This window comes from Balaenoptera physalus (assembly GCF_965194825.1).
Source record: "Balaenoptera physalus genome assembly, chromosome: 16".
In the NCBI taxonomy this organism is placed as follows: domain Eukaryota; kingdom Metazoa; phylum Chordata; class Mammalia; order Artiodactyla; family Balaenopteridae; genus Balaenoptera; species Balaenoptera physalus.
This window is the reverse complement of record NC_138898.1, coordinates 42,076,559-42,098,259: the sequence shown is the minus strand read 5'-3', so window position 1 is coordinate 42,098,259 and position 21,701 is coordinate 42,076,559. Positions and strand designations below refer to the sequence as shown.

General features: G+C 37.6%; 1 protein-coding gene across 12 annotated transcripts in view; it reads left to right on the top strand.

Moving 5' to 3' along the window:
• The window catches only part of TASP1 (taspase 1), a 385,678-nt gene that overhangs the window by 139,660 nt on the left and 224,317 nt on the right, over positions 1–21,701 (top strand). For all 12 annotated transcript variants that reach the window (XR_014254563.1, XM_082428637.1, XM_082428634.1 and 9 more), the window contains one exon: positions 9,330–9,440. Coding sequence is in view for 11 of the 12 variants with exons in the window: in XM_082428637.1 (XP_082284763.1) it covers positions 9,330–9,440 (111 nt within the window). In the remaining variant the exon portion in view is untranslated. The remainder of the gene's footprint in view (positions 1–9,329; positions 9,441–21,701) is intronic.

Here is a 21,701-nt window from a genome sequence, read left to right as displayed (position 1 = left end):
CAATTTACATTCCCACCAACAGTGCAAGAGGGTTCCCTTTTCTCCACACCCTCTCCAGCATGTATTGTTTCTAGATTTTTTGATGATGGCCATTCTGACTGGTGTGAGGTGATACCTCATTGTAGTTTTGATTTGCATTTCTCTAATGATTAGTGATGTTGAGTATCCTTTCATGTGTATCCAAAGTATCTTCTTTGGAGAAATATCTGTTTAGGTCTTCTGCCCAATTTTGGATTGCGTTGTTTGTTTTTTTGATGTTGAACTGCATGAGCTGCTTGTAAATTTTGGAGATTAATCCTTTGTCAGTTGCTTCATTTGCAAAGATTTTCTCCCATTCTGAGGGTTGTCTTTTCATCTTGCTTATGTTTTCCTTTGTTGTGCAAAAGCTTTTAAGTTTCATTAGGTCCCATTTGTTTATTTTTGTTTTTATTTCCATTTCTCTAGGAGGTGGTTCAAAAAGGATCTTGCTGTGATTTATGTCATAGAGTGTTCTGCCTATGTTTTCCTCTAAGAGTTTGATAGTGTCTGGCCTTACATTTAGGTCTTTAATCCATTTTGAGTTTATTTTTGTGTATGGTGTTAAGGAGTGTTCTAATTTCATTCTTTTACATGTAGCTGTCCAATTTTCCCAGCACCAATTATTGAAGAGGCTGTCTTTTCTCCATTGTATATTCTTGCCTCCTTTATCGAAAATAAAGTGACCATATGTGCGTGGGTTTATCTCTGGGCTTTCTATCCTGTTCCATCGATCTATATTTCTGTTTTTGTGCCAGTACCATACTGTCTTGATGTAGATTTGTAGTATAGTCTGAAGTCCAGGAGCCTGATTCCTCCAGCTCTGTTTTTCTTTCTCAAGATTGCTTTGGCTATTCGGGGTCTTTTGTGTTTCCATGCAAATTGTGAAATATTTTGTTCTAGTTCCGTGAAAAATGCCATTGGTAGTTTGACAGGGATTGCATTGAATCTGTAGATTGCTTTGGGCAGTATAGTCATTTTCACAATGTTGATTCTTCCAATCCAAGAACATGGTATATCTCTCCATCTGTTTGTATCATCTTTAATTTCTTTCATCAGTGTCTTCTAGTTTTCTGCATACAGGTCTTTTGTCTCCTTAGGTGGATTTATTCCTAGGTATTTTATTCTTTTTGTTGCAGTGGTAAATGGGAGTGTTTCCTTAATTTCCCTTTCAGATTTTTCATCATTAGTGTATAAGAATGCAAGAGATTTCTGTGCATTAATTTTGTATCCCGCTACTTTACAAAATTCATTGATTAGCTCTAGCAGTTTTCTGGTGGAATCTTTAGGATTCTCTATGTATAGTATCATGTCATCTGCAAACAGTGATAGCTTTACTTCTTCTTTTCCGGTTTGGATTCCTCTTATTTCTTTTCTTCTCTGATTGCTGTGGCTGAAACTTCCAAAACTATGTTGAATAATAGTGGTGAGAGTGGACAAGCTTGTCTTGTTCCTGATCTTAGACTAAATGGTTTCAGTTCACCATTGAGAATGATGTTGGCTGTGTGTTTGTCATATATGGCCTCTATTATGTTGAAGTAAGTTCCCTCTATGCCTACTTTTTGGAGGGTTTTTATCATAAATGGGTGTTGAATTTTGTTGAAAGCTTTTTCTGCATCTATTGAGATGATCATATGGTTTTTCTTCTTCAATTTGTTAAAATGGTGTATCACATTGATAGATTTGCATATATTGAAGACTCGTTGCATTCCTGGGATAAATCCCACTTGATCATGGTGTATGATCCTTTAATGTGCTGTTGGATTCTGTTTGCTAGTATTTTGTTGAGGATTTTTGCATCTATGTTCATCAGTGATATTGGCCTGTAGTTTTCTTTTTTTTGTGACATCTTTGTCTGGTTCTGGTATCAGGGTGATGGTGGCCTCGCAGAATGAGTTTGGGAGTGTTCCTTCCTCTGCTATATTTTGGAAGAATTTGAGAGGGATAGGTGTTAGCTCTTCTCTAAATGTTTGATAGAATTCGTCTGTGAAGCCATCTGGTCCTGGGCTTTTGTTTGTTGGAAGATTTTTAATCACAGTCTCAATTTCAGTGCTTGTGATTGGTCTGTTTATATTTTCTATTTCTTCCTGGTTCAGTCTTGGAAGGTAGTGCTTTTCTAAGAATTTGTCCTTTTCTTCCAAGTTGTCCATTTTATTGGCATATAGTTGCTTATAGTAATCTCTCATGATCCTTTGTATTTCTGCAGTGTCAGTTGTTACTTCTCCTTTTTCATTTATAATTCTATTGATTTGAGTCTTCTCCCTGTTTTTCTTGATGAGTCTGGCTAATGGTTTATCAATTTTGTTTATCTTCTCAAAGAACCAGCTTTTAGTTTTATTGATCTTTGCTATTGTTTCCTTCATTTCTTTTTCATTTACTTCTGATCTGATCTTTATGATTTCTTTCCTGCTGCTAACTTTGGGGTTTGTTTGTTCTTCTTTCTCTAATTGCTTTAGGTGTAAGGTTAGGTTGTTTATTTGAGATTTTTCTTGTTTCTTGAGGTAGGATTGTACTGCTATAAACTTCCCTCTTATAACTGCTTTTGCTGCATCCCATAGGTTTTGGGTCGTTGTGTTTTCATTGTCATTTGTTTCTAGGTATTTTTTGATTTCCTCTTTGATTTCTTCAGTGATCTCTTGGTTATTTAGTAGTGTATTGTTTAGCCTCCATGTGTTAGTATTTTTTTACAGATTTTTTCCTGTAATTGATATCTAGTCTCATGGCGTTGTGGTCGGAAAAGATACTTGATACGATTTAATTTTCTTAAATTTACCAAGGCTTGATTTGTGACCCAAGGTATGATCTATCCTGGAGAATGTTCCATGAGCACTTGAGAAGAAAGTGTAATCTGCTGTTTTTGGATGGAATGTCCTATCAGTATCAATTAAGTCCATTGTGATTAGTTTTTAATATTTTCTCTTTGTCTTTCTTCTGGCATTTTTCACTATGGTATACCTAAGGATAGATTTGTTTTTATTTACTTTTTTTGGAACTCTGTATGCATCTTCAATTTAAGGATTTCCTTATAGCTTAAATTCTGGAAACTTATTTATTATTTCTTCAAAGATTAGTGCCCCCTCCCCCATTCTTTCTCTTCTCTTTCAAAATGCCTATTAGTATGTTGGATCTTCTCATTTTATACTTTAGGTTTCTTAACTCCTCATTTTCCTTCTCTTTATCATTCTAGGCTGCTTTTAAGTTTTTTCCCATGGATATATATTCTAATTCTCCTTCTTGCATTGAGTTTTAATCAAATTTTTTTTAACATCTTTATTGGAGTTTATTAATTGCTTTACAATGGTGTGTTAGTTTCTGCTGTATAACAAAGTGAACTAGCTATATCTATACACATATCCCCATATCCCCTCCCTCTTTTGTCTCCCTCCCACCCTCCCTATCCCACCCCTCTAGGGGGACACAGGGCACAAAGCTGATCTCCCTGTGCTATGCAGCTGCTTAATTTGAAAACTTTTATTTGATTCCTTGAAAAATTTGTACACCCCTCCCAACCCCTGGCTCCCAGATTGCCCTGTTTTTTAAAATGTTGATTTCCTCTTTTATCTTTGTACTACAGATTGTTCTGTTACAAGCCTGGTCAAACTATTATCTGTGGGCCAAATCTGACCCATGGCCTATATTTGCATGCCCAATGAACTAGGAATGATTTTTAATTTTTTAAAGGGTTCTTACAAAAATAAAAAGATGTTTGACAGAGATCATATGTAGCCTGCAAAGCCAAAACTGTTTACTTATTATTATTATTATTTTTTTTTACAGAAAATGTTTGTCAGTCTCTGTTCTATTACCACCACTTCTTGGTTTGGTAATCCCTCTGTTTTTTGCATCTGCCCATTCTGTCTTGTGTGTGTGTGTGTGTGTGTGTTTTGTCATTTTTTATTGTGAATTCATCTTTAGTGTGGGTTGTGAAAGGTTGAGGATCCACACAAGAGAGGAAATGTATTATAATTTTTTTCCTGATAATATGGGTTTTTTGTATACAGTATGGTAACCACTGCCGCAATCACTACATAGAACATTTCCATCACCTCAAAACATTCTTTTGTTCCCTTTCACAATCAATTCCCCAGCCCCAGCCCCTAGCAATCACTGATCTGCTTTCTCTTGTTAAGAGTTTTGACTTCTCTAAGTTTTCACGTAATGTAGTTATAGAGTGAGTGCTGTTCTGTGTCTGGCTTCTTTCACTCAACATAATGATTTTCTGATATTCACCCATGTTGTTGTGTTTATCAGTAGATTTTCCTTTTCATTGCTGAGTACTATTTTAACATATGAATATATTATAACTTGTTTATCCTTTCACCTGCTGATGGGCATTTGTGTTGTTTGTAAATTTTGGCTATTGAGAATAAAGCTGCTATGAAAATTCAAGTGCAAAACTTATATTTTTCTTGGATAAAGTACCTAGGAATGAGGAACTATGGTTTTAGTAGTAAGAAATATTTATCTTTCCTATGTCAATTACCCTGGAAAAAATGAAAAATACAAACATTTCTTAGTCATATTTCATAATAAAATTTATCAGCACACCTGTTGTAAGACAGTTGAACTCATACATTTTCCACCTCTGAAGAGTCACACACTATCATACATTCAACATATTCCAAGATAATGCTTACTAACATGTAGGAAGATACTGTTGCTTACAAACTTCAATATATTATGAATAAAATGCATTCATATTATATATGAACAAAGAAGTCTTATTGAGAACTCTGTTGTGATATTCTCTTTAGAGCAAAGGTAAGAGTTGCAAAATCTCTAATTTTAAAAGAGGAGGATTTCAGTTAGTCCATCTTCAGTGAAATATATTTATAAACTGCCTACATGCTTCTTATGCGAGTTACGTCTGCTTTAATTAAGGAAGGAAAATGTTCCTCATTTCCCAAGTGAGAAACATTTCCTAAAATCACAACATCCCCAGGGTTGTTCTTAGTCTAAACCTCCATATAGAAATGTCTGGAATAGAAATTTTTAAATATCAGAATCCAAGTGTGTAAGTTTTCACATTCAAAAGTGCAGAGAATCTCAACATCAACAAACTATATTTCTACAAAAATCAAAATTACAACTTATATATCCCTTATTTAAATAACAGTGATGTCACTTCAGAGTTAACTGTAGGTAATCACTGGATTGTAATGCATGCAGAGATTAAGAAAATTTCAAGTGTTCCTAAATATCATTATAAAAATGAATATTTTACATTATGTAAAATTATGATTATTATGATCTCTAGAGAAAGATATATAAAGATTATGAACAAATAAACTTCAATAATGACAAAGTAAAATTTTTACGTTCATTTCCAGTTGCTTTCTAAAATTACTAGTTAGTCTCAACCTCATTGAATTAATGAAAATAAAATGTATCCCATGACAGATTTTTGTGGCAATACCTAATCCTTTAAAAAATATATGAAACAAAAATAGCACGAGAAGTTTCTGGGTACAGATTATAATATTTAGATCCCCTCAACCAATTCTTGGAAACTCAACGTCATTGTTTGTAAACGAGTCATATAAAATGATTCTAAAAGTATAAATGAGTTTACATCGACCAATTGACTCTGACAAGCTGCCACCCCACCACCTACCACAGATAGCATCCAACAGAAGCTTGTGGTGCTTAAAACACATTTCACCACCTGCCAAGGAGGCAGACTCCACGGTGGAGAAGACTGAAGCTGTAAGACACAGGTGACTAAGTGCCACACAGTAGCAGTGGTGCTGGCCAGTGGAGCAGGGGTATGCATTGTGTATCCCCCAGACCCCAAGAAGGCTGCTCTGCCTGCATCAGTGCACCCTTGTATGGCACAGAACTTCCAGAATTTTAGCTTCTGTGGAGTTCTCTGAGGGCGAATGCGTGTACTGCCATCAGGCAGTTAGAGGTAAAGACATCAAGATGCTTTCAATCCTGGATCCTGGAGTGAAGAGGCTAAACTTTGTACCTCGATTGTACAGCAGGTTAAATTCTACATACCGTCCTCTCCGGAGCTGCTGCCACAACTTCTCCTGGTGGGTGAAGAGTCATCACAGTGCTTTTTCACAGGGGGAATGTAAGAAGGAATGACAGCCTGGGCACAGCTCCACACAAAGCGAAACACCTCCTCCTTGGAGGGAGAGTCAAGGTCATCAAAAAAGATACCCCTCCGCTCCCCACGATGGGCTATAAAAAAGTCATCGTCACATCATTTTTAAAATTTTGGGTAGAGATCTGCACCATGTTGGTCACAAGCCTCCTTTAGAGTCCCATGAAAATGGACCGCATCCTCTTGGTTCAGGTATGTTGGGGTAAGGTCACATCCACCACCAAACCACCACTGCTTGTTACCTACCAGATCAAGACATGTGATTCTGATGTGGACTTTGAGATGCCAAGGAAATGTATTATAATTCTGATGTCTGGGTATGGGGCATACTGGAGTCTCAGTAATAGGAAACACACTAGGAAAGAGTGAGCTGGGACTGGGCTAAGGTTTGGGATTTGAGGGAGAGACATGGCCAAGGAGGTTGGCTCTCAGCAGGCTGTGGAAATGTCCAGGGTTTCTGATGAGTCCAGGGTTCTCAGCTAAATCCTCAAGGTTGGTCTGTAGAGCACACAGTCAAGGCACTGGCATCTGGACTGGCCAGAATGGCAGTTAACTGAGTGTTCAGTAGCCAGTCAGGGGTCCAACACCTCTGGGGAGATCTGACAACATGTAGCAGCACCTCTGCCAACTACTGTGTCCTCTGGTTCTAGCACCAAGTAGGTGCTCATAAACAATCTGTTGTGTGAACAGATGGGGAAAGAAAAGTTCATATTTTGGGGACTGATAAGTACCAGGCAGGAATCTGCTTCCAACCTTTGCCCTAGACTCCTAACCAAATAGGAAGAATCTGGAGAGATACCTCTAGTGGTGGTTTTGTAGATTCCTTTGGGATTTCTACATAAACAATTATATCATCTGCAAATAGGAGCAGTTTTGCCTTTTTCTTTCTGATCTTTATGCCTTCTACTTCATTTTCTTGACTTATTAGTGCAATGGCTCGAACCTCCAGTATATTGTTGAATAAAAGCGATAAAAGCAGACATCATTGCCTTGTTCCTGATCTTAGGGAGAAATAATTCAGTCTTTCACCATTAAGTATGAAGTTAACTGTAGGTTTTTTGCAGATATTCTTTATTTCTAGAAATTAATAATTGAATTTAGAGGCTTGATCAGATTGAGGTGTAATTTTTTTGGTGTGGGGCAAGACTACAAAGGTGTAATTTTATCAAGGGACATGTAATATCTTTTTGTATCTTTTTGTGATATTAGCAGCCATTGACGATTGTTGCCTATAGCAATTATTAAATTATAGGTTACAAATGGTTATATTCTAATTTTGTTAATTTCTTCTTCATTTATTAACTGGGATACTACTATGGAGAAAATTTTCCTTCATAAGCCTTCTGGTTACCCTGCTACGCAGTTCCTATAGGAAGGACAGAGAAATGCTTGATTGTTTTCTTTCATTTATCCATTTTCAGAATAGTGAATTGGTTCCATAGCATCTTCCAAAGGTGTTTTTAGAACATAAACTATGAATTCACTATGTGTTTCAGTCTGTTTAGTCATTCTTATTGGTGATAAATAATTGTGTACTTTTCTAAGTTCTTTTAGAATTTGGTATTTATCACTTTTCCTCTAGGTTTGTAGTTAGGTCTTCATTCTTTGTATAATCCATGTCTTCTGCTAAGATCTGACAATATAAATACACTCTTGCTTGCGTGATTAAGGACAAAAGGAAGATGTATTGAAAGACTTATTTCTAATATCTATGAATAAGGAATGGAACTGTTTGCCTCTGAGTCACACTTCAGCTATATGTCAGCATACTCTTAAGAAACCTTGGAATTTTGTGGATAAAACCATAGAAATCAAACTTTTCTTTGACTGGAACCTGCAGAACAAGCTTTGGTGTCAAGGCTCTTATGTTAAAGGTGATATATGTCAGAATAGAAGTCATAATTTTAAGTTTCTTGGAAAAAAATCAAGCATTGGAAAACCCTATATATTCTTGTATAACTACAGAGGAAAAAATCTTTCTGACACATACTGTGTATTTTTGCTGTAATGTTAACTTCATTAATGTGGTTTAGCTGTTTGCCTTGAGGCATGTGTACATAACCTTCTGAACACCCATTTAGCTTATAATATGCCAGTTTCCTAACAATTATTATTGTTCTAAAGTATAACATTTCACTGTTCAACATCAAATACGTACACAAAGGGAATTAAAATTTATGGAGTTTCCTGAGCTTACACAGTGTCTCTACATAGTAAGTGTCGAAAATGGTTTCTTTTCTATTAGCTTTATTTTAATTTTTCCCCTGATTATAAAAATAATATTGCAAACTTTTAACAAAATAGGGATCACCATAATCCTGCCCACAAAGTAATATATTAAATTGCATACCTAGATGAATATCTAAGTGTAGATACTCACAAAGATCTTGAAGGATATTTACATTTACTTTACCAAAAAATACAGGGAAGTTACTTCTGACAAAACATAGGTGATTTAAAAAAAAAAAAACTTTCACAAGTTTTGAACAGTTTGTATTTTTGTCAATGAGTGTATAATGTATGTGTATACATAATATACATATATATGTGTATACATACATGCATGTGTATATGGGGGGCAGAGGAAGGGAGGGGGAAAGGAGGTGTACATATGCAGAGAAAATTTCTGAAATGAATGGCACCAACATGATTTAACAATCACAGATAATATTTTTAAGGGAGATTTGTTGTTAGTGCCTAATGTCTGTCACAGTACATACTAGCCAAACAGAAAATGTGTGTTATATCAGCTTGTGTTGGTTTAAGTTTCATGAATTTAAGAACTTTTGATTAAAATATATTCACTACCATATATAAAATAAATAACCAACAAGGGCCTACTGTATAGAAATTATAAAACAGTTTTTTGTGGTTATCCAGCAATGGAAATGAAACAGAACCCTAGGTGGTTCCTACGTAGAGAATCTAAATTCCTGTATTATGTGAATAATTCCTATGAAAAAGGGGTTTCCTTTTATTTTTCTTTGTTTCCTTTTAAGATTAGACATGTGTTTCTTTAGTTTCTGTCAAATCTCTTTACTAAAATTACTAGTTTGCTCTTAGAAATCATTTCATCCCTCACTGAATTATTCTCCAACATAACTACTTCTTCAGTGGTGCGTAAGGGTGTTTTAATGCTAGTAAGACAAGAAGGATGTTTAGTACTGCCTTTCCTCAACCGTTCTTGGTTTCCTTGGCTTTCTAGGATGTGGAGAGCATCTTGTGCGCACCATACTGGCTAGAGAATGTTCACACGCTTTACAAGCTGAAGATGCCCACCAAGCTCTGCTGGAAACTATGCAAAACAAGTTTATCAGTAAGTATAACATTAAGAAAATTACTTCCTTGTAAATAGCGGTTGTTCCTCTGAGCTGTAAGCTTCATGAGTCAGGTGCCATGTTTGTATTGCTAGACCTAGGTCCAGGGTTTAGCATGGACTTAGACCCTAAATTAACATTGGCTGTGAAAAGAAATTCCATCAAAATAGCTACTACTGTGTGAAATATACCATATAACAAATGTAATGCCCAAGTTGTGAGACACTGTCCAGGATTAGAGTCATACGCAGTAGAATAAAATTCTACTAAAACAAAATTCAAGGGACAACCTCATTTAAAAGTTTTCCTGTAATACAGTTTGACTCTTTTTTTAAAAAAGTTAGTGTTGTATTCATGAATCCAGTGCTGCCACACACAGTTGTCTAGGGTTGAGTTGAAATCTGGCCTGGCTCCATTTGCCAAACCCATATAACCTGATGTGAGGCTGCATCTGCTTGGAGGAAGGGATGGCTTTTTCTAATCTGTAGGAAGATTTTGTGTAGCCTCGCAATGGCCCTGTAGATAACTGTTACTGTGGATTAAAACTATTTGACTCGGGTTTTTCCCATTATTTAACATTGAGTTTACCACTATGGAAAGGCTTGTGAAGTCGTATAAAAAATATAAACTGTAGTTAAAAATAAGTTAGGGGGACTTCCCTGGCGGTCCAGTGGTTAAGACTCTGTGCTCCCAAGGCAGGGAGCACAGGTTCGATCCCTGGTTGGGGAACTAAGATCCCACATGCCACACAGCATGGCCAAAAAATAAAATAAATGAATGAATGAATGAATGAATAAATAAATAAATAAAATTGAATTAAAAAAAAAAAAGAAGCTTCCTCTAACTCCTCCCAGCAACCCTATCCCATAAAAAACAAACAAACCAACCCACCCCCCCAAAAAAAACAAGTTAGGGTAATAAGCCATGAACATATAAATGAGGGGAAGAGTATCACAGGGTTAATCTGGGGGGTGTCTCCACGTAGAGAATCAAGACAGGATACTATAAGGTGCTAATTAAGTGGTGAGGACAACACAGACGAAAGCGTAGGAAGAAATCATCCGAAAAGGATTCATGGATGACGAACTCCTAGAACTGGCCCCAGGAGGCCGGGAAAGGTGGGGAAGAAAGGAGTGTGAGCACAGACATGACAGTGGGGTTAGGCATGGTGAGGGCTCGACACCTGCATGACTCTTACCTGGAGGGAAGTGTTCCTGACCTGCAGCGGGGCTGGATCGGCCAGGTGAGGCCAGGTCCCGAGGGCCTTAAAATCTCTGTGTAGGAGTTCATGTTCGATCTGATAGAAAGGAGAGAACCCTTATGTATTCTTAAGTTGATCAATAAAATGATGTTTTAGGGGAGGGTTTATAAAGTAGATCTCAGGTTGTCCAAGACCATCTCTATAGGAGACCGACATTAGGGGCTGGGAATGGTCCAGGCCATGGAGAGGAAATGGTGATTTTGAGGGAGGGGTCCATGGAGAAAGTGGAAATATTGATAGATTTTGCTGCTAGGAGTATGTAGCCCTCTGGGTCCAGTCAGGAGGTAGAAACCATACATTAGGTTAATCAGGAGGAGTTTAATATAAGGAATTGTTAACTATGATGAAAGAGTAACTGGAGGCTGTAAGGAAAGCTCTCTGTGGTGCCCTAGAGCTGAGAGTGTCCAGGGAAGGACATGCTTGGGAGGGGCTCAGACCTTGTTGGAGAAGGTGTGGTTCAGCAGGTAGCAGAGAAGTTCACTGGTTTGGCCTGGCTGGGACTGGTCTGGAGTTGCTGGGCAAACAATAGGCCACCCTCCGGAGTGCAGTGTAGATGGGGAATAGATAATCAGCACCTGGTGGCTTGGTATGCCATGGGAGCCCGGCATCAAGGGGGCGTGCAGAGGACACAGGACTGCAGGGCACACAGGTCACAGGGCCCCTGCAGAGGGGACGACTGCTCAGTGTGTGACCACCTGGGCCACAAGGGCTGTGTGCAGGCTGTGCAGGGCCTGGCCCAGGGAGCCCTGATGGGCACCTGTGTGTAACCACTGGGGACCTCTGGTTTCCATGTCAAGAGGGCCCAGCCTGCCAGGTCACAGCAGGGCTGCGTCCTGGGCCTGTGTCTGGGGCAGACTTTACCAGATGTCCCACACCTACATTAACTCTTCTCCCCAGCCCACGGTGAACAGTGCAGGAAGGGTGCCTATTGTCACTCTTTTAATGTTCTCTAACTCGGTTTAACGCCTGACTCCTTGCCCTCGTTCTGTTAGTCCTCTCCATGTAAGCCTGGTCTCTTTTTACATGGCACTTTATATTTGTTTTGCTGCCATTTTGTCTTCGTTGGGTGGCATCTGGATTCCAGGGACTTTCTGTGTCACTGTGGAGGGACCATCTGGCTCATGGCCGCCCTGTTCCCTCTGTTGGCTTGTGCTGGGATGGGGCTTGCCCCCCACCTCCCCATGGGTCACTGGCCTCTCTCCCTGATGAATTCACTATGGTGTCCGTGGTCTTGTTGTAACCTCTGGCTTCTGCAGTACACATATCATCCACTGACAGCAGATGCTAGTGGTAATGGGGTCAGGTGGTCTAAAAAAGAATAATAAGAGGATTGTCAAGTCCTCTTGGCCCGAGCATGTCAGGCTACTTTTCCACTCTATTCCTAGAGAGCCTTACCGGCCTGAGGGTGGCATGGCAATGGGCAACGTCCCTACCTGGCTTCCTGTTCCTTTAAGCCTCATCTGTTCTTGGGTCCTCTGAATCTAGGGCTTTGTCACTGGCTCCTCTTTTCCTTCCACCCTCACCAGCTTGGGAAGAGGAACAGAAACCCATACCAGGAATCAATGCTTTTCTTCTAGTTTTCCCAAAAACGTCAAGGTGTCCAGTCACACCCCTACCCCAGCCCTACCTTTAGGATACTGGTGGGGACCTGGCTAAGCAAGGGTTGCCCCAAACTATTTGCCAAAATTTAGGCTTTACCTATTTAAAACACTTTTCATCTCAAAGCTGTCTCTACTTAGAATTTATGAAAATCCACTCAAGGATAAAATATAAGTTTTATAATATAAGCATACAACTGATGGGATAGATGGGGCATTCCAGGGATAGGAATAAAACTGAATTACTGGACTTCCCTGGTGGCACAGTGGTTAAGAATTCGCCTGCCAGTGCAGGGGACACAGGTTTGAGCCCTGACCCAGGAAGATCCCACATGCCGTGGAGCAGCTAAGCCCGTGTGCCACAACTACTGAGCCTGTGCTCTAGAGCTCACGAACCACAACTGCTGAAGCCTGTGCACCTAGAGCCTGTGCTCCTCAACAAAAGAAGCCACTGCAATGAGAAGCCCGCGCACTGCAACAAAGAGTAGGCCCTGCTCGCCACAACTAGAGAAAGCCCGCACGCAGCAGCAAAGACCCAATGCGGCCAAAAATAAAAAATATAAATAAATACATAAATTTATTGTTAAAAAAAACTGAATTACTTCCTCAGATTTATAAGCATTGTTGCTTAGGCCTTTAATACGTATCATACCCTCTTAGGAAAGATTTTTAGGGTAGAGAGAGAAAGAAAAACAGATTATAGGCAAGAAACAGCTGGATTTATCTAAAGGAAGAACAGAGTGAATAACTAGAAAAAATTTCAGTATGAAGAGATTTTGTACAGGTGCTTTCTTCCAGTTATTTGACCTGAGGTCATGAAAACATAAATAACGGTATGAACTACATGCATGCTGGTAAGAATCGCCTGATGGCAAATTGTGAGCTGAGGAACGCGTTAGGAATGGACTTTGAGGTCTGCCTTGGGTGATTTTTCAGAAAAAGGTTGATGATGTTCATGTTACTACATCTTCAAATATATCAGAATCAGCCTTGGGTCTTCTTGTTCTTTTGTTTTAACAATTACCATCGTGGAATGCTGTTTTTAAGGGAAACCTTGGCCTGAACAGCCTGTGTAATTTATGTAATTTGCTATTAGTTGCCCAGCTATACCAGTTTTCACCAGAGGTGAAAACTCGACACTCAGGAGAAGTTCACTTCCTGGGAACCCTGCGATGGGTGTGTGATGACGGCACGTGGTAGTTTTCTCCTTGTTGAGAGTGACCTGAACTCTTTACTGTGTCTGAAACCACAGATTCACTAGCTAGTTGGACATCTCCAGATTTGGGTCCATGCTGAGGAGTTCCTGAGCTCCACCCCTTTCTCTTCTGATGCTTTGTTGTCCTCTCCTTTGTATAACTCTTGAAACTCCTCAGAGAGTTGGGCTGTAGTACTTCATTTTTCCAATGGATCCCATGACCTAATGCATATTGAACACTCATCTTAAAAATTCCAGACTCTTGGAAAGGGAATCAGAAATTTCAGAACTCATCAACCCTGCTCACTAAATCGTTGAAGAAACTTATTTTGCAATAGTTCAGTGACTTGTCCAAAGTCACCTGGTTAGTCAGTGAGTGTTCATTCTGCAAGGTCACATTGCCTCTCCCCCCCACCCCCGCACCTTTTAAGCAAAATAAAATGTGGAATACAGAAAAACAGTGTCCTGGGAGTTAAGACAGCTGGGTTCCACTCTTAACTCTGTGTCTGACTCACTGAATCTATCAAGTTACTGAAGTTCTGTTTTGTTTTCTCAAAAAAAAAAAAAAAGACAAGAGACAGTTTCTAAATTCCTCCACCATGCTAAATTTTATGAATTCTGTACCGTATTACACCTGTAAATATGTGGTTCTTTTTAACCAGGTGATTTGGAATTGGAAAATCAAAAATTTCTGGGACCACTTGGGAACTATCAAGAAGCATGGATGATATTTACAAAGTGGTTAGAATGAAATAAATTGAATTTACCAGGGACCTGGATGAGAAGCAAGGTCTGGTTCTTTCCTGTTTTAACAGTGATGAAATTAGTTGTTGGTTTTAGGACAAGCCTCTTTGTTCTCAGTTTCCTCATGTATAAAACGAGGGGGCCTAGCTCGATGGTCCCCAGAGTCCTTTCTAGCTCCAAAATTCTATTTGGTCCCTGGTTTGTTCACAGGCCAATCTAAACTGTGTGTGTGAAAGTACAGTTGTAAAGCAATTTAGTCCTTAGTTGAAACTATAAATTAAAGCTATTAAAGGTGGATCGCAAGTTTCTATTGAGGTGATTTGGTCGAAATCCTTTCTGGTGATGGCTGTGGTAAGCTAGCCACCACTTCCTTGGTTTTGTGGAAAGGCATCACGATACTCTTCCTTTCTTGCTTCCTTTGTTTTTTCTTAAAAAAAAAAGATTTGCATAAATAATATATCTAGAGATTCTCATTGCAGTGTATACTTAGAAACATTTTATATAATAATCAGGACAGACTTATTCCAAGACTCCGGTGGTTCTTCAGTCACAGTTCTGGTTTTCCTGCCCAGGCACTGGTTCCTGTGGCGGTTTCTGCTCATGAGGCTCTGCTCTGGTGCTGTGATTCTCTATATATGACTGTCTGTCTCTCCAACTGTAGGGGAACTTGTTTACCTTGTGACCTCACTTTTCTGACGGATCTAAGAAGAGTTGTTGATTTTTCAGTTTGTTCAGCTTTTTACTTGTTAGGATAGAGCGGTGACCTCTGAAGTCATTACATGGTGGACCAGAAACCAGAAGTCTCCTCCACAGTCTTTTTCCAATGGTTATTGTCACATTAAAATTTTTTTTCTATAATCAAGGATTAAAAAAAATGGTTTCCAGTTTTAATTTGTCTTTTTCTGATGAGTAAATTTTCAAATATAACTTGGTCTTTTATATTAATGTGTGAATTATCTGCTCATAGCTTTAGATCATTTTTCTGTTGCACTGTTTGGGTGATTTTCTTTTAATTGACATTTAACTTTTATTAATGGTAAAATTACCTTAAATAAAATATTCTAAACTGACACAGCAATAACCATTTGTACAGAATTTTAAAATAACCCTGTCTTTTTGAGTGGTGTTATGTTTGATATCTGTGACCTTCTGCAATAATAAGGGATTTTTAAAAAAGTAATTTTATACTACGATTAAATAATTTGTTTTTATGTATTTTTTCTAAAGTAGTCAGCAACTTATTAAAATAAAGATTTTTCCAGTTTTTTTTTGTAGTTTGAAACAAACTCTGAAATTATCTTAAATGTAGGGTTCTTTTAAAAATCTATTTTTGATAAATGAGGCTTTAATGTGATAGAGTAAAATTGAAGGACATTTTGAAGATTAAAATGTTTTTGTTTCCACTTGTATTACCATTATGCCAAGATCCAGAGCTTTGGTTTGACTTAATGTAGGAAGCATAAAACAGAATAACCAATTTGTGCATTTTTTTTTTTTTTTAAAAACCACTGTTCGTGTAACATACAAAATCCATAAAAATGGGTACTGTAAAAATAGTTCCTTAATAATACTTCATGCTAACCAGCTGATTATAGACTGAATGCTTAGTTAAGTAAGGAAAAGAAATAGATTTCCTTTTTAGTTGTGCTTTTTAAATTACACACACACACACAGACACACACATATAAGAGCTCTTACAATGATTCAGATGTGACTTTTCCTATTCATGGTTATTTTTGAACAAACTTGGTTTCATGAATTATTCTTTTTTCATGCAAACTGTGGCTGCATGTGTGGTATGTGAACTTCAGGGTGGCATTATAACTTCCTGCCCGGTTCTCAACAAGTAATGTCATAGTACTTTTTTTAGTTGGTTTGGCTCTCTACTAAATATAATGGTTGATAAAATGTTATCTGTAAAAATCAAATTACCCTTTTCTTCTCTTTGAATTTCTAAGCTGACTTGTTGGTATCATCAACCTACAGTCTATGTGACTATTATTGAAAAATTCTATGTGGTATATAGTATTACGATTAAAAAAAGAAGCTTTTGCTCTATGTTCTTTTATTTTATCCCTTTGGGGAATGCTTACACTCTTTCTGACATCATAGGTTTACCGTCAAATGGAGAATGCCATCAAAAATTGAGATTGAAGGGAGTCTACTCTTGTGGTCTTCTGCCAACTTGAGAAATTATATTTGATAAATATTTTCTTTTAATGACCAAGTTCTTAGCTAAAACCCTGATAATTCATAAGCATTAGCTTTGATAGGAGGAACAAAAGTACATTGTCATTACACATTTTAACTTCTTATCTGAGGTCATATATTATGTTTCATGAGTTTCTTTATAATTTAGAAAACTTAAAATATATACTGGTCTCTTTACCAGTGCATTTTTGGATTTTTACAAGACTTTTCTCCTATTCTTCATGCACATTTCTTTTTTTCAAACACTAAAATCTTTTTCCTAAGAGTACTAATTTTTTTTAAACCAATTCAAAAAATCAAAGATGTTTCTCCTTCATTATCATAAACATTGTGATATATAGCCTGTTGTACTCACATGTCCAAATTGCAAAATAAGGAAAACAATAAATTAGGCATCCCAAAGCATTATTTATCACTAATTCTTGGGCCTTAGGGTTTTATAAATACTTTCAGAATTTTTAACGTGTTTTTATTTAATAAATATTCATGAAAGTCGTGAATGTACTTTGCTGGCTACTGTGACAGATACACAGATAAATACACCATATCAACCTTACTGTCAAGGAACTTGCAATCTAGGAGAAGAAAAAGGGCAAATGTACAGTAAATAAAAAGTAAGATGCAATAAGTTTCATACTAAAGTTCAGGAAATATAGGGGACTTCCATTCCTGGCAGTTTCATCAGATGGAGATCCTGGAACCTTTGACTGCAAATAATCTAACAATGCTGGACAAAATATTAATGGCAAAATCACATATTCAAATGAAAGGGTGAGAATCTTCGTTTAAGATTGTCCTAGTTATATGAAGCTCCCAGGGGCTTGACAGAAGTAAATGAAAATCCTTCCTGAAGCAATACTCTTTCAACTCAGATCTCAAATAAGTGCTCAACTATGAATTCAAAATAAAAGCTTAAGTTAAAATGAAACACACATGAAGTAGAGTTACCATGAGAGAAAGTATGTCAATAGAAACTTTAACAGACTACCAAAGACTTTAGGTATTAGAATCACTAGGTAGAAAATATGAAATAAATATTTTAGACATTGCTGTTTTTAAGTAGGTATAATCATTTTGGAAAAATATTCATGAGAAGTGGAACACGTGCATGCCCCACAACGCAGAAATCCTAGTCCTGACTACGTACATGTGCCCTGGGTGACACACACAGGAACATGTACAGCATGGCTTTTTCTTAACAACAAAAAATGGAAACCATTCTAACGTCCATCAGCAGGAGAATACTGTGTGGCAGTGAAAATGAATGGATTACAAAGACACACATCCATGTGAATAAACCTTAAAATCATAACACTAAGTTAAAAATACAGTTCGCAAAGGACTGCAGTCAGTGTTGCCACCATTAATATAACTTTGCAAAACCAGACACTATTTCATTATACATGCACAAATGGTAAAACTATAAAAGAGAACAGGAAGTTATTGGAAAATAATTCAGGGTAGTGGTTTCCTTTGGGAGAGAAGACCTAGGGAGTCTCAACAGTATTAGTAGTGTTGGATTTTTCTAGTCGTTCGGTGGATTAATGGACATTTGTTCTTTTAATATGCTTCATAAATCATATGTTCCATATACTCTTTTTGTGTTTTATGAAAAACTTCATAATTAAACTCTTAATATGATAGAGTAGGAAAAGCAGAGTTCAAAAGAAGCAGAGGAAGAGGTGTCATATCTGGTAGATCAAGGAGAGTGTCATGAATGTGGTACCTTCAGGAGGGAAAATCTAGGACTGGTTTTGTGAGCAGCAAGTGATCTGATTTAACAAGTGGACAGAGTATATTAGGGAGAGTGGTGTAATTATAAATGAAAAAGAAAACCCCCAAATTGGACTTACTGTAGTGGAGAGAGCCACATAAGGCTTTGGCAGTGGAGTGTTACAGTAGGACGTGGGATGGATTGGAGGAAGGAGGCCCTTTAGGTGAAGCTGCTAATTTGAAGGGCATGGCAATTAGAGAAGCAGAGCTAGAGTGGATCAAAGGAGAGTCAGGTGCCAGAGACTACTCTCAAAGAGAGAATCCTTGAAATTCTTGATGTTGATTGAATGGGATGGATGTGGTGAAAGAGGCATCAAAGTAACTGGAATCTGTTTTTTTTTTAAACTTTTAATTTTATATTGGAGTATAGTTGATTAACAGTGTTGTGTTAGTTTCAGGTGTACAGCAAAGTGATTCAGTTATACATATACATGTATCTATTCTTTTTCAAATTCTTTTCCCATTTAGGTTGTTACATAATATTGAGCAGAGGTCCCTGTGTTATACAGTAGGTCCTTGTTTTGAGTCTTCTGGACTTGGAATTACAAGGCCAATAGAAATTATAAGAATGTCATGCATGGAACATTGGACATGTAGAGAGCATGGGGTTGATTTTGACTCCTATGTTGGCATAGAGGTGTTTGTAGGCAAGACAGTCAGTTGGATATATGGGCCTGGAGCTTAAGAGGGAAGTTGAGACTCTGGGCTTGTCTTCGGAATTTATGGTGTCTTTCACAGAATGAATGATCCCGCTGAGGAAGCCAGATCTGCTTGCACGTCATCTCCTCAAGGAGGTCTCTCCTAACCACCCTGCCTAAAATTTTAACTTCTCTTACTCTGGTTTATGTTTCTTCTTGGCACTTGTTTTATTCTGTACTTTTTTATTATCATCTATCTCTCTTCAGCACGGCATAAACTCTATGAGAGCAGAGATTTTGACTGTTATTTTCCCCCATTTCTGTCTCCCCAGCAGCTAGAAGAGTGCCTAGCAAAGAGAACATTTGTGGAATGAATGAATGAATGAATGAGAAGGTAAAAACCTTAGAGGGTGTCTGCTTTCAGGGTGGGTGGAAAGAGTATCCTGTGAGGAGATAGGAAAGAGGGAGAAAAGATGTGACCGAGGAGGACACTCATCTGGAAGCCAAAGACAGAAGGAATTTTTTGAGATAACCAAGGAGTTTCCATGTGTTTAGAGATATAAAGGAATATCAAGAAAAAGCTTTTAGGTCTAGGCATTTGGAGGTTATGAATCAACTTTCAAGCATGTGCAGTGGCAGGGTAAGAAAAGAACTTCTCTCAGCAGCTGCAAAGAACGAGGACCAGAAATGATGGTCTTTCAGCCTTGGTGACAAGCTAGATGGGTTAGACTTCCATAGATGACTGGCATCGACAACTTGGCATGTAAACTGTGCACCAATAGCACACAAACTTACTGAAGAACAATACTTTGCCTTTCATCTTTTTTCTTCTTTAACAAGAGTATATCTCATGGAGGGTCACCAAGTTGCAAAATCAATCATATTTTTTTTTCCCATGTGACGTAAGATACATATAGAATCCCAGAATATCTTTAAGTGTATAGAGATTTTACAAATCAGAATAAACTTGAGTGAGTGGAGTGGGGACAGAAGGAAAGATAGCAAGTGACTACAAGGTTGAGTCATTTTAGAAATATGTGTGGTTTTCTAAGGGCCTTCAGGAATGTTCTTTAGGAAGCTAATGGCAGAATTGAATGCTTTTTGCTTGTCTCTTTTTGGGGAGTTGTGCTGAGCTCTGAAATACCTCTTAGAGTGACATCCTTTTTTTTTTTAATAGAGGCTTAAGAAATAATCATATATCTCATTTAAAATGTGCAGAAAGCTTGTGCTGTAAGCTAGGAGGTTGGAGAATAGGAAGAGTGATTGGTTAGATTATACTCAGTGGAATTGTTGAAAGTGGTAAGAATCTGAGATATTATTTTCTTTCTTTGGCTAGAATGAATGGTTAAAACTCCCATTTACTGACCCAGGTAATCATCATTTGAAAATAAATAGTTCATCAGCTTGTTAAATTGAATAACTCCCAAATTTGTGTTTTCAGTGCGTGTTGAGTGTCCTAAAGAGAATCATCACAATTTCCAAGAAACCCAGAGGTTACATTCTGTGATGTGGCTTATGCCTTGTTCCTAAAGGAGAGTCTTGAGATAAAGCTGGGTCATCCTGTCCTAGGGAGCTTAATCATTTTCTCTTCTTCCTCTCCTCTTACAAATAAGAAAAAAAGAAAAACTTGTGATTGTATTAAATTACTAACAGAATTGATCAGCAGCAGATTAACAAAATGGACTTATCAGAATAAGTGGAAGTGGGTAGCCGGCAATAGAAGTGTGACTTTGTAGGGCTTTGTGCATTCACAGCCTTCCTTGGTTTTCTCCCTCTGGCCTACGTTTCCTGTTTACATAAGACCTCTAGCCTTCTTTTAGAGCCTGGAAATCCCATATATTTTGGATACTTGCAACTTTTGAAATAGCAGGGGATGACTGTGTCAACAACAGCAAATGTGTTCTTACTCAAGCCTTTTGGGAAACAAAGAAAAGACCATTTCAATTAGCTACCAACTTTTGATAACTGGAAATAATTTGGTAATATTATTTGGTTGGAAAGCAAATAATAAGCACAGTACTAAAAACGGAAAAACAAAACAAAACAAAACAACTCTGTAAGCAGTGTCATGTTACTTTTAAAAACCCCATAGTTTTGTTGCTGGTCTATTTGATTTCAAAGGTGTCCAGATTTAGGGACTGTGGACTTGATTATAAAGGTTGGTGCCATCACAGAATTAGGAGCTGCTGAGCTACTCACAATACGTACTTTATTTTGAATTTTATGTTAAAAGATGTTTATGAAGTATTAGGATTTAATTAAAACCACTCAAAGAATTTGTTTCATCCCATGCTGAAAAAAAAAAAAAGAAAAAGAAAGATCTTTGTTTCCATATCAGAATTCTTTGTTTTTCCTCCAAAGGGTACTGATTAGGTGATCAAAAAGGGTTTTTGTCTGTTCCTTGCGCTGTGAGCACATGGAGAAAAATCACTAATATTAGTTACAGTAAACTCAGAGCACATAATTATAATGTTGCAAGAAGGAAAGGAAAATTAAATCATATGAAGCTGAAGGCTGAGTTGTACATATACTGACTGATTAGTTTGAATAGGGCTTAAGTTACATTTGGTGGATGTAGGTAAAATAAAGAAATCCATAATTGTTATAATAGATTTTAGAATTGTTTTTATGGTTGTGAAGTTGCTTCCCCTCACTGTAACCTAATTTTTTAAAAGCCATCAGATATTTGAGAGTAACCATGATTTTTGAGCCTGTGAGAACCACATATTCGTGAGGGAAGACTAGAGTGCATGTAAACAACATTATTCTGAACCTTCTGTGAATGTGGTAAAACCCAGTCCATTCATTAGCATTAATCATGGGCAGCTCATGCTGAGGGC